We start from the raw sequence: 11,831 nt of genomic DNA on the forward strand, positions 1-11,831 counted from the left end.
ACCGCCATACTCAAGTGCACCTGACAGGATTCTCTAACATATGAGACTTCCCAGCTCATAGTCATGACTATTAGGGCATCCCAGTTTATCTTCCATCCTTGCATTCAATGCAGCATTGAATGTAAAGAAGGTGGGTAGCTGTGCATGCCACTATTCATGACCGAACGCGTGGCCTCTTCTCAACCATTCACCCTCATGCAGGTAACTTACCCCTCACCATTTCCTTTGCCTATATAAGCTGCCTTATGTGCACAAAAGAAAAAAAACCTAATACACAATTTCATTCACAAAAAAGCCTACCAGAATACATCCCACTTGTTGAGAATAAACTCAGGAGATCTTACCTTATTCTTCCTCATTCTCTCAAGTTCATCACATGTTCTTCCTTGTTCTTACACAAACACCTTCAAATACACTTCACTGACTTCATCATCGGAGCGTGTTTGGCTGGTACCACACCGGTCCATCTCCTTTGATCTTATATTTCATGCAGGAAGAACTCAAGTCGATATCCACGTCATCATCCAACAAGGCTTCTAATCAGCCAAAATATCAGTTCTAAGTTGTTGCATTTATCTTACGGAAATTTGCATCAACAAATTGGCGCCGTCTGTGGGAAGATCATCTTCAGCCATTGTGTTCATCCTAGCAAGTGTTGAGCTCTTCCTTCAACAAATCCCTACGTCATGACTACCATCTTTCGTGACAGCAGCTCTTCTTCAGGATCCTAGGATAATCAACAACATGAGTTGGAGACGCCTAACAAAACGAGAAGAGCACATCTCGCCAAAATAGCCAAATCTAAAGCCCCTCTGAAGATTAAGGCTGCTCACAAACTCCTTAGGGAGAACCAACGCCACTTAGCCGCTGAGAATGCACTTCTCAAGCAGAACAACGAGCTGCTCGCCAAACAGGCCGAGCAGGCTGAGGAGCTCGCGCGCCATCACGCCCAACTCGACTTCAGCGGAAGATCGGGCTTCCGGTCAAGACAAACCCGAACCGAGCAGAAGGCCCTTTCACCATCTTCTTCTCGGCAGAATACTCAAGTCGGTGTGGACGACCACCCCGCTCGGCAGAGCACGAATTGCGCCTTCCCGGGCTTCGAGGACATGCCCCCGGCCACACAGCTGGAATTCCTGAATGCCCACCGTCTTCTTCAGCAAAAGAAGGCGGCCTTCAGAAGACGCTCTCCCGAAACCCCGCGGGAAGACCAATCCGAACTGGCCAATGATCAGCGACCTTCGGTCCGATCTAGATTGGGGGCCACTAATCTGGCCGGGTTAACTGAGCCTAGGGTCCCAGCCAGAAGCAGGCTCGGCCCTGTCACCGACCACATTGCCAGAACCAGCCAAGACCCCTCCACATCGGGAACACACTCGGGGAAACGAAGGGGCAAGTTGGGGACTCGATCTGATCGGCCCTATGCCGAAGGCGAAGGGGCAAGTCACAATGGCTGTAGTAGCAGTCGACTACTTCACCAAATGGGCCGAAGCTGAACCCCTAGCCACCACTATGGCCGACCGGATGGAAACTTTTGTGTGGAAGAACATTATATGCCGGTTCAGTATGCCGCACACCATGATTGCAGACAATGGTAAACAGTTCGACTGTAAAAAATTCAGGAGTTTCTGTTCACGTCTGAACATCAACTTGCACTTCGCCGCCCCTTACCATCCGCAATCAAACGGATAGGTCGAAGCTGTCAACAAGATCATCAAGAAGACCCTGAAGTCCAAGCTTGATAATGCTAAGGAAAATTGGCCAGAACTCTTGCCAGAGGTGTTATGGTCCTATCGAACTTCCTATCGCAACTCTACGAAGGAAACACCTTACGCACTGGTGTTCGGCGTCGATGCTGTTGTTCCGGTCGAAATGGGGACTCCCTCATTCCGGACCGGGACATACAACCCAGACACCAACGACACCGGACTTCGGCTCGGCCTAGACATGAACGAAGAAAGGCGAACCGATGCCAATCTCTGCCGAGCCGCCTACCAACAGAAGGTAGCCAAATACTACAACCAAAGGGTCAAACCCAGAAGCTTCGGACTAGGTAGCCTCGTCATGAAGAAGAACCCTCTTGCCATCAAGGAGAGCTCGTTCGATCCGAACTGGACCGGACCCTACAGAATCACAGGCATAGTCAAGCCTGACACTTACAACTTGGCCACTATGGCTGAGAAACCTCTCAAACATAGCTGGAATGCTGAACACCTCAAGATTTACTGCCAGTAAATGTAATTAGGATCGGGGACTATCCGACCTAACATCCTTCTAATCAATAAAGAAGAACACCCTTTTTGACTCATCCACTCTTATTTTTCCAAGTAAACACTGGAGACTCTACTCCTATACATCCCCAACAAAAAGGAAAGATCTAAGTGTTTCCTTCAAAAAATAACAAACTGACAGACTCATTAGGTCTATAAACTCATGTGCCGAGCTGGCACGCCATTTTCGGCCCAATGCTCGGCATATTACAGACTCATCAGGTCTATAAACTCATGTGCCGAGCTAGCGCGCCATTTTCGGCCTGATGCTCGGCATATTACAGACTCATCAGGTCTATAAACTCATGTGCCGAGTTGGCGCGCCATTTTCGACCTAATGCTCGGCATATTACAGACTCATCAGGTCTATAAACTCCTGCGCCGAGTTGGTGCGCCATTCGGCCCGATGCTCGGCATAGTACAGACTTATCAGGTCTATAAAAATCTCTATCCGAGCCGAAGTGACTTCCTACAGTCCTAACGTTCGACAGGATATTTCTAAAAAAGAAAAATGTCTTAAAACTCAATCTCTTATCGTGCATGCCGAGCCGATCTGAAAGCAAGTTGAGAATATGTTTCTCAAAAACAAAACTCCTAATGTCTCAACGGATATTTCAAGCCCGTCCGAGATCAGCAGGGATTTATAATTTTTGCTTATTTTCATCATGCTTATCAGGCTGATCTGAAGATAAGTTGTGAATTTTCATTTTATTGTCTTATGGTCGACAAGTCAGGCCGATCTCAAAACAAGTTGTCCATTATCACATTCATTTTGTTTTTACCATAGCTATTTTTATTCTTCATCATTTTCTTGCCCATTATTACTTGCTGCAGATTTAGCCTCGTTTCCGAGCTGAGCTGATAGACAAATCAGAATGAAAGAAAATACTGAAAATAAATTCATTACAAAGGATTCAAAAAAAAAAATCGTTCGTAAATATATCAAAACCCCGAGCCACACTTCGGCTCGGGGAACAAAACAAAAATAAACAGAACACAAGCTCAAGCGGATCTTTCAGCTGGCCCCTCCAGGGTCGGTTCGGCAGACTCTTCAGGCGTCTCCTCACCGAGCTGCACCACTTCGACCCCTTCGATCTGCATCACAGCGTTGGGATCAGTTTCGGGGACCGGAGGGATCGGGTTTGGCTCGGCTGCAGGGATCGGGGGATCCTCCTGGGTCTGCTCGGCTGCAGGCGCGATCACTTCAGCTCTGGCAAGGCAATCGGGGGGGGGGGGGGGGGGAAGCTCTTCTTGTTGACCCTTCTGGGCGTCCTCCTCATCATCCAGCTCGGCAAGGAACGACAGGTCCCAGTTCGGCCTCTTCGTCCGGATCACCCCCAGAAGCTCCCGGTACCCCTCGAACTGGGCGTCACCAAGTGCCTAGACGCTCGGAACCCCAGCCTGACGCCGAGCCTCAACAGCTCTCCGCTCGGCCGTCTCAACGTCTTGCTGGAGCTCATCGTCAAATTCGCCCAGGTCGGTCACTTTCTGCTCCAAGACCAGGAGCTCCTTCCCGAGCCGAGCAACCTCTACCTCCCACTCAGCCAGCTGAGTCCGCAGACCGGTGGACCGCTCGCACTCTACCCTGACCAGGCGCTCGGCTTCAGTCATCTTCTCCCTCAGCTCCTCGTTTCTCTCCCTAAGCCTTTTCATCTTCTCCTCGGCGTCAACAGCGGCTTGGGTTGCTTCGATTTACCTAAGGGCGAGTTGCAAAAAAAAAAAAAAAAAAAAAAAAAGAACAACAAAAGGGAAATCATTATTCCGAGCTGAGCGGACAAATATGAAAATCCCAAATCAAAGATACTTACCACCATGGCCTGGCGGGACGCATTCAGGGCCTTGCTGCCGAAGCTCGGTGCCTCATGACCAGCCCAGAGCCCCTCCACGATCCTCGGCGTGACCACACGCTTGAAGCCCGTGATGAACGGCTCGATATAGGGGTCCACCTCCACTATTCTGGAGGAGGCTGAGCCAGAGACATCGGCACTGGCACCCCCGGGCTCAGTCCGAGCCCTCTTCTCTACTCGGGCCTCAACCTGGGAGCCCTTCCTCTTCTCGGCCAGCTGAGCCGATCTCGGCATGGAGGGTCCAGCCTAGGCTGCGGCCACAACAGGCACCTGGACCGACTCGGCAGGGGCCCGAGCTCCGGCCTTTCTCTGGGCGCTCCTCGCCGCCCTCTTCCTCAACCGGGCTTCAAGCTCGGCGGGGTCCATTCCCTTCTCAGTCCTCGGGTTCCACCTGGGCACAAACCAGGAGATCCCGCTCGATTTGATCTGCGTGGGTCCGAGGAGGAATTTGGTTGACAAGTACTCCGGCGGCGACTCTCTTATCGCAGCGATCTGATCCCTGAGCTCACCCCGAAGCTTGTATTTGCCCCAGCTAACTGCAAAAATGAAACAGAAGGAGTTATAAAAAAAAAAACAATAAATCAAATCAAAAAAGTCATCATCACAAATCAAATCTGGATCGGCTCTCCCAGACATTCAATGCCTACTTGGAATCCTAAAAGCTCTAGGGACCCGAGCCGGAGGAGGACTATTCGGATCGGCGAACTCCCAATCCCCAGAAACAAAGAAGTATCTTCTCTTCCAAGTTTTCTGGGATGAGGGATTCCCAGTGAACAGTGGCCCCGAATATGCCTGAAGGTTGTAGAAACCAAGCTCGGTCTTCTGCTTCGACCTCAGTGCATAGGAGCAGATCAGCAGATCCTTGTCTGGTACACACTTGTGCAACTTGTGCACCTTGTGCCATAAGATGTGCATGGACAGGATGATCCTATACACATTCGGGTTGAGCTGGTGCGGCGCCGCGCCGATCATCGCCAGCCAATCCTGCAGGAAGGGATGCAAGAGGAGCCGAACCCCATTCTCGAACATCTCCGGGTACATTGTCACCCATCCTTTAGGGGGTCGGCTCGGCCTTTCTCAGGCGATCGGCAACCTTGTCAGAACCGAGCTCGGGATTTCTTACCTTTCTCTCAGATCCCCGAGATGAAATTCGGTCATCTCGTTGGGGATCTGGTCGGCCTTCCATGCCAACTCTTCGTAGTAATCTGGGTCGATCGGACATCCCGTCACCCGCCGAGCCGAGGTCGAGGCATCACGACCCCTGTCCCTTTCCTCTGACCCCGAGGTGATCCTCATTAGGGCATTCGAGCTCGGCTCGGCATCTGTGTCTTCTTCCTCATCTTCTTCACCCTCTTCCTGTTCCCTATCGGAACTCAATACCTGGGGATTTTCCTCATCCCCTCGAGGTCGGCGTTCCTCACCTGGATTGTGTTTCAACGCCGAGCCGACCTCGCCCAACTCTTCGGACAGCTCGTCCCAATCTGCCTCACCCTCTGGTGGGCTCCGGCTCAGCTCGGCGTCACTGTCCCCTTCAAAGGCATCTCCCGAGTCGAGCCGACCACTCGAATCGGTAGTTGACATCAAAAACACTTTGTTGTTTTCTCTCTCTTACCTTTTTGAATCAAAAAGTAACTTTTTAAAGAGCACTCAAGAACACACCCAGAAACCCGAAAATGCAAAAACTTAGAAAATGGGGAGAATCACTTACTGGTTTTCTTTTCGGCCAAACTCTCCACCCCTCACACACTCGGAACAGCCTCGCCTACGGTTGCGCTCGGTCAGAACTGTGACCGGACCACTGCACTGGCGACGGAGAGAGAAAGAGATTCACGGAGAGAGAGAGTTTTCGGTGAGAGAGAAAATTTGGGAAAATCTGAAAAGTTGGAAAGTGAAGGGAGGAAGAGGAAGAGAGAGCCATTTATATCCCCATGCAAAACCAATCTCAGCCATCCAAAAGTGGCGCTTCAAGTCCCAGATTTTGCCACCTGTCAATGTTCAAAATACCCATGAGTGAAGTGACCCTTATGTTCCCCCATGCAGACACCAAACGTCCTTTCACATTTTTGACCAAACACAAGTCACCATTTGTTCAGATCTTCGGGAAAATCAGACCTCTCCGGAACGACACAGGTGATCATCGGTTCGGCTCGGACCGATCCGAATGTCATTTTTCACTGATCATCGCCTTTTAAACTTCCAATCTATCACGGTCCGCTCGGATCGGAAGTTGGGGGACTTCTGTTTGTGTATAAATCCACATGGATTTAACAACCAATAATGGATTGACACGTGGCAAGTCAGATCCAACCTCAGGCTTTGACTTTTCAACGGTCAAACTTGGACCTCCACATCATCACACCAGCTCGGCACCTTTTTTGCCAGCTCGGATCGGCTCATCATGGTGAATCCCTCGCGCCCTGTCCGACCCGATCTGAGGATCTTCCAAAGAATTGAGTGTTCATATTTTCTTGGTTATCCCAGTTCGGTTCGGCTCGACCTTGGGCGAGCGTCCTTTCAAACTCTAGTCATAGCCAACTACGACTTGATGGGATCACTACCTACCGGATTGGCTCGGCCGGATTGTCCATGTCCGATCCGATGACACATGGGTTTCATGTCTACACATGAGAACATGTGTTCGGGTCGGCTCGGCTTCCCACCACCATTCTAAAGAAGATCACGTTGGGACGAACCGCCATACTTAAGTGCACCTGACAGGATTCTCTGACAGATGAGACTTCCCAGCTCATAGTCATGACTATTAGGGCATCCCAGTTTATCTTTCATCCTTACATTCAATGCAACATTGAATGTAAAGAAGGTGGGTAGCTGTGCATGCCACTATTCATGACCGAACGCGTGGCCTCTTCTCAACCATTCACCCTCATGCAGGTAACTTACCCCTCACCATTTCCTTTGCCTATATAAGCTGCCTTATGTGCACAAAAGAAAAAAACCTAATACACAATTTCACTCACAAAAAAGCTTACCAGAATACATCCCACTTGTCGAGAATAAACCCAGGAGATCTTACCTTGTTCTTCCTCATTCTCCCAAGTTCATCACATGTTCTTCCTTGTTCTTACACAAACACCTTCAAATACACTTCACTGACTTCATCATCGGAGCGTGTTTGGCTGGTACCACACCGGTCTATCTCTTTTGATCTTATATTTCATGCAGGAAGAACTCAAGTCGACATCCACGTCATCATCCAACAAGGCTTCTGATCAGCCAAAATATCAGTTCTAAGTTGTTGCATTTATCTTACGGAAATTTGCATCAACACTATCAAATCTAGAAATGTTCATCATGTTCATGATAGATTTTTTTTTGTTAGAATCTTGAAGGGTATTTTGGTTCAAAAATGACTAAGGAGTCAGAAAAGTAAGTTTTTTTTTCCTTTTTTTTTTTTTTACAAAAAAAGAAATTATAAAAATAATTTGTTCAAAAAAGTAGGTCATTGAGTTCAATTTCCCTAAGGAAAATTGGCAATTATAGTGGTACAGCGAACCACCTATTCTACACAGTAAGAAGGAATCCAAGACCAATAATAACAAACAATGTAAGAGGTTTATACAAAAGTGAGCCCCCAGCCCCCACTAATATTAGTGGATCTAGCGTTCTGTTCTAACCAAGCACAAGAGAAGCCTTGAAGCCTTTTCATACAAGACAGCAAGAAGACAAGATTGAGACAGTACTAACCAGTAACCAAGCACAAGAGAAGCCCCGATCCATCCAACTGTACCTACCATGCAAAACACAGCAGTCCAAAGTGGCTCGAGCCCATAAATTATGTTGTTTCTATTGTTGAAATATCAGGCATGGCTACATTCCTTCTCTGAGTTGTTTTCAAATAAGATATATTGTACATCAAACAAGAATGATCTGAAGAAATAATAAATCTAATAAACGTTGAGAAATACATGATGTAAAAAGAAAAACAAACCAGAAAGGCAGAAAATGAAACTCTCCAAAGAAAATTAATGCTTGAGCTGTTGGATGGAGGCTAGTCTTTTGAACAGGAAAGATTCTTTTGAATAGTTTTTTTGCTCAGTGCTTAAATACACTATTAGTCTTAATAGATGAGTTCCCGAAACCTTGATTAAACAGAAGGTACTGGCCTGTCCGAAACTGATACTTTGATGCTGACAGTGACACATCCTCAGCAACATCGACATTCTGCCTCCAATAAGCTCTTTCTGGTGGGATTACTATATCTTTACCATTGACAGGACACCCTGATTTTCCTGCTTGTACACAAGTTGGATTCCGACCACCTTAATCTTCGGCATTAATGAAACACGTAATTTGTTCCCACCCTCCAATTCATCATCTCCAAACAGCCAATGGCTTAGCCATAACACATCTGTATTCTCTTCGCTAACAGCCATTGTGACTGGGGAATAGGCCCACATGAGACCCTTGGTATCATTACTGACTTTAAGAAACAGAGATCCATCATAAATATTTTTTTGTGAATAAACAACACATGCATTTAAGCCTTGGATCTTGAGATTAAGATGTGAAGGTAGAGTAATAGACAACACGGAGTCACCCTTGCTCCTGTAGATGTACCACTCTGGGATCTTGTTTCCATAAAGGAAAGTGCTAAATATGCCACATCCATACACTCCCTGCATTTTCATGCACATCACTTATATTATAACAAGCTATACAAATCATAATAATAACTACTTGAGAGACAGAGAAAGAACCTGGAGGGGACCCTTCATGGTTGTATGTGTCAATCGGCTGAACATTTCGACCTCATCAGTGCTCCCAACGGATTCCAAATTGAACAGGCCCATATCTTTTATCATTTTTATGTCAACGCTTCTCAACGGTTTTATTTTGAACAAGCTTTGAACTTCAACTAATCTCTTGCATCCCCAAACCTCTAATCTCCATGATATGCAAGCATCTGGAAAACTTTTTACTCTTTTCATTGATGCACAATATCTTGGTCGCAATTCCTCTAAACATGGAGGGAGCTCCGGAAGCATTATGAGATTTGTGCAATTATTTAATAGAAGGACCTCGAGCTTAATAAGACTGCTCATGTTTACTGGCAGGCTAAGAATTGGGTTTCCTCTTAGATCCAAATACTTCAATGAGGACAGACTACAAATATCATTTGGAATCTCTGTTAGATTACAGTGACCCAGATTTAAGCTTCCTAAAGAATGTGGTAAATTTGCCAATGATAATCTGGTTAACTCAAGACCTTTTCTTGGTGCTACCGGCGACCAGATTGACTGCCATAATTTAGTCAAAAGCAGACGCACTTTGTTCATATCACTAGCCATGTTGGCTTGAAGGTCGAGCTTTGCGCAGCCAGAAAGATTAAGCTTTGTAAGAGATTCCAACATGTTAATGCTTCTTGGAAGTTTAATGAGATTTTTGCAGCCTCTTAGATTCAAGGACACAAGTTTCTTTAGGTTTCCAATGGATTCATCAACCTCAACCAAATTTATACAATCTTTGAGAATTAATCTCTCAAGACTAGGGAGTCCTGACAATTTAGGCGTTGTCATAAGGCCATGTGAATGACTGAGGTTGAGGATTTTCAATCTTAGAAGACACTGTTTCAAAGAGAAGTAATTAGTTTCTATGAATACAAATAATGATCCTTAAATTTGTGTGTGAGCGTGTGTCTGTGAGCAAGAGAGTGAGAGAGAGAGAGATTAAGGAATTTTATACTTGCAAGAAACTGTTTCAAAGAGAAGTAATTAGTATCTAAGAATAAATAGTGATCCTTTTTTTTTTTGTGTGTGTGTGCAGGGCTATTTATGAGATTAGGTATTGAGGCAAACCATAAAAATTGGCCCCTAAAACTTTTCATATATATTCACATGATTTTTCTCTTCTTAAGTACTCATATTATTTGAATGGGATTAATGTCATTTTGCTCCCCAGACTATTACACATGTATCAGTTTGCTCCCCAGACTTCTAATTTGGAAAATTAAGGACCCTGACTTTTTCAATTTTGCCAATTAAGGTTATTCCGTCAATTTATACATTTTTCATCTAAAATGTCGAGATGATCAAGCAAAATTTAGCAAGAAATAAAAGAGGAAAAATGATGCATGAGGAAAAAATGATAAGATCTAATTGGAAGGGACCATTTTGCCCTCAAAGATTTGGATAAAAAATGTGTAAATTGACAAAAGAACCTCAATTGGCAAAATTAAAAAAGTCAGAGTCCTTAATTTTCCAAATTAGAAGCCTGGGGAGCAAACTGATACAAGTGTAATAGTCGGGGGAGCAAAATGGTATTAATCCCTATTTGAATATATAAGGGTTTACAAAATTTAGGGGCCGGAGGTGGTTGCCTACCTCGCTTACCCTCAGGGACAGCCCTACTCTTAGATCTGCAACACTTCTAAGAGCTCTTCTCCAATCTTCCACCTTGTCCATCTCCTCCTTGAAGCGCTGTTCATGTCTACCAAATGCTTCTGCAAAACTCCCAGTTTGCTTCCTGACATGGGATGGATCCACATGATAGAAAACTGGCACAACCATGTGGCCATCAGTTGTTCTGCGTTTCATGATCATGGCAAGTTCGTCCAAGCACCATGTTGAGGACGCGTAGTCCTTGGAAAAGACAATAATGGATACTCGTGACTCTTGTATGGCTTTCTGCAGCTCAGCCTTGATTTCTGCTCCTCTCTCAACACTACTACAAAAAAGGCCTTTAATATTGGTGATCCACTGATATCTATCAGGGTGAAAATCCGATATTTCCAGGGGTGATATCTATTCTACCCCTAAAATACATATCAGTGTAACACCGATATCTATTCCATGTTTTAATATCAGAATGTTTGAAAAAACTGATATCCAAACATCTCAAACTGATATCTAAACGTATTTTAAATATCGTTTTTGTATTTTAAATTGATATCTAAATGGACTTTGATACTGGTTTTCAGTAAATAACCAATATTAAATCATTTTTATATATCGCATTACTTATTAAACTGATATCTAAACTAACTTTCATATCAGTGGTCAATTATTAATTGATGTTAAACTCATCTTTACATATCGCATTACCTATTTAACTGATATACAAACTAACTTTGATATCGGTTCTCAGTTATTAACAGATGTTAAACCCGTCTTTATATATCAGTTTTTTAATAGAACTGATATTAAAAACTCCGAAAAAAGTGATCTGTAAGGTTGGTGTGAAATAAATTTTTTTTTTTTTGTGCAAAAACTCATATAAATGCCTTGACCATGCAAGTACACAAATGTGTGGCTTGAAATTGGTGCATTTTCAAATTTTCCTTTCATCCAAACATTCCAAGTACAAAAATGCATTCCATTCATCCATACATTTCAATTAAGTACAAAATAAAAGGATTACAAATTAATCCCACAAAAACAATAGTCACAGCCATGATCAATATTTCATAACCCCTATCAATTGTTCCAATTCAAAGCTGCCTACACTTTCAAAATATTGGCAAGGCAGCAATTCTCCTAACATTTGACTACATTGTTCTAAAATCTGCATGCACTTGTTCTTCCTTTACAAAAAATTGGCTTGGCCATCTAAATACCACAAAATGGCTAGCGTACACTGGGGGCATCAGATGCTTAGCTCGCTCCAGAACTTGTATCAAATTAGCTGCATATTTCCAATCATGCTCAGAGAAAGAGTTGTACAACACCCCATTTCTTTCAACTCGGTAAACGTAGTC

General features: G+C 44.8%; 1 protein-coding gene across 1 annotated transcript; it reads right to left on the reverse strand.

The window, feature by feature from the left end:
* Nucleotides 1–8,331: 8,331 nt before the first annotated feature.
* Nucleotides 8,332–10,677, reverse strand: LOC147285971 (TMV resistance protein N-like). Its single transcript, XM_086239325.1, has 3 exons — nt 10,468–10,677; nt 8,836–9,702; nt 8,332–8,754 (listed from the first exon to the last, which is right to left on the reverse strand). The coding sequence occupies exons 1-3, from the start codon at nt 10,675–10,677 to the stop codon at nt 8,332–8,334; spliced, it is 1,500 nt and encodes a 499-aa protein (XP_086095451.1).
* Nucleotides 10,678–11,831: the final 1,154 nt, after the last annotated feature.

Source organism: Dryas octopetala, chromosome 4, assembly GCF_963921425.1.
Source record: "Dryas octopetala chromosome 4, drDryOcto1.1, whole genome shotgun sequence".
NCBI lineage: Eukaryota > Viridiplantae > Streptophyta > Magnoliopsida > Rosales > Rosaceae > Dryas > Dryas octopetala.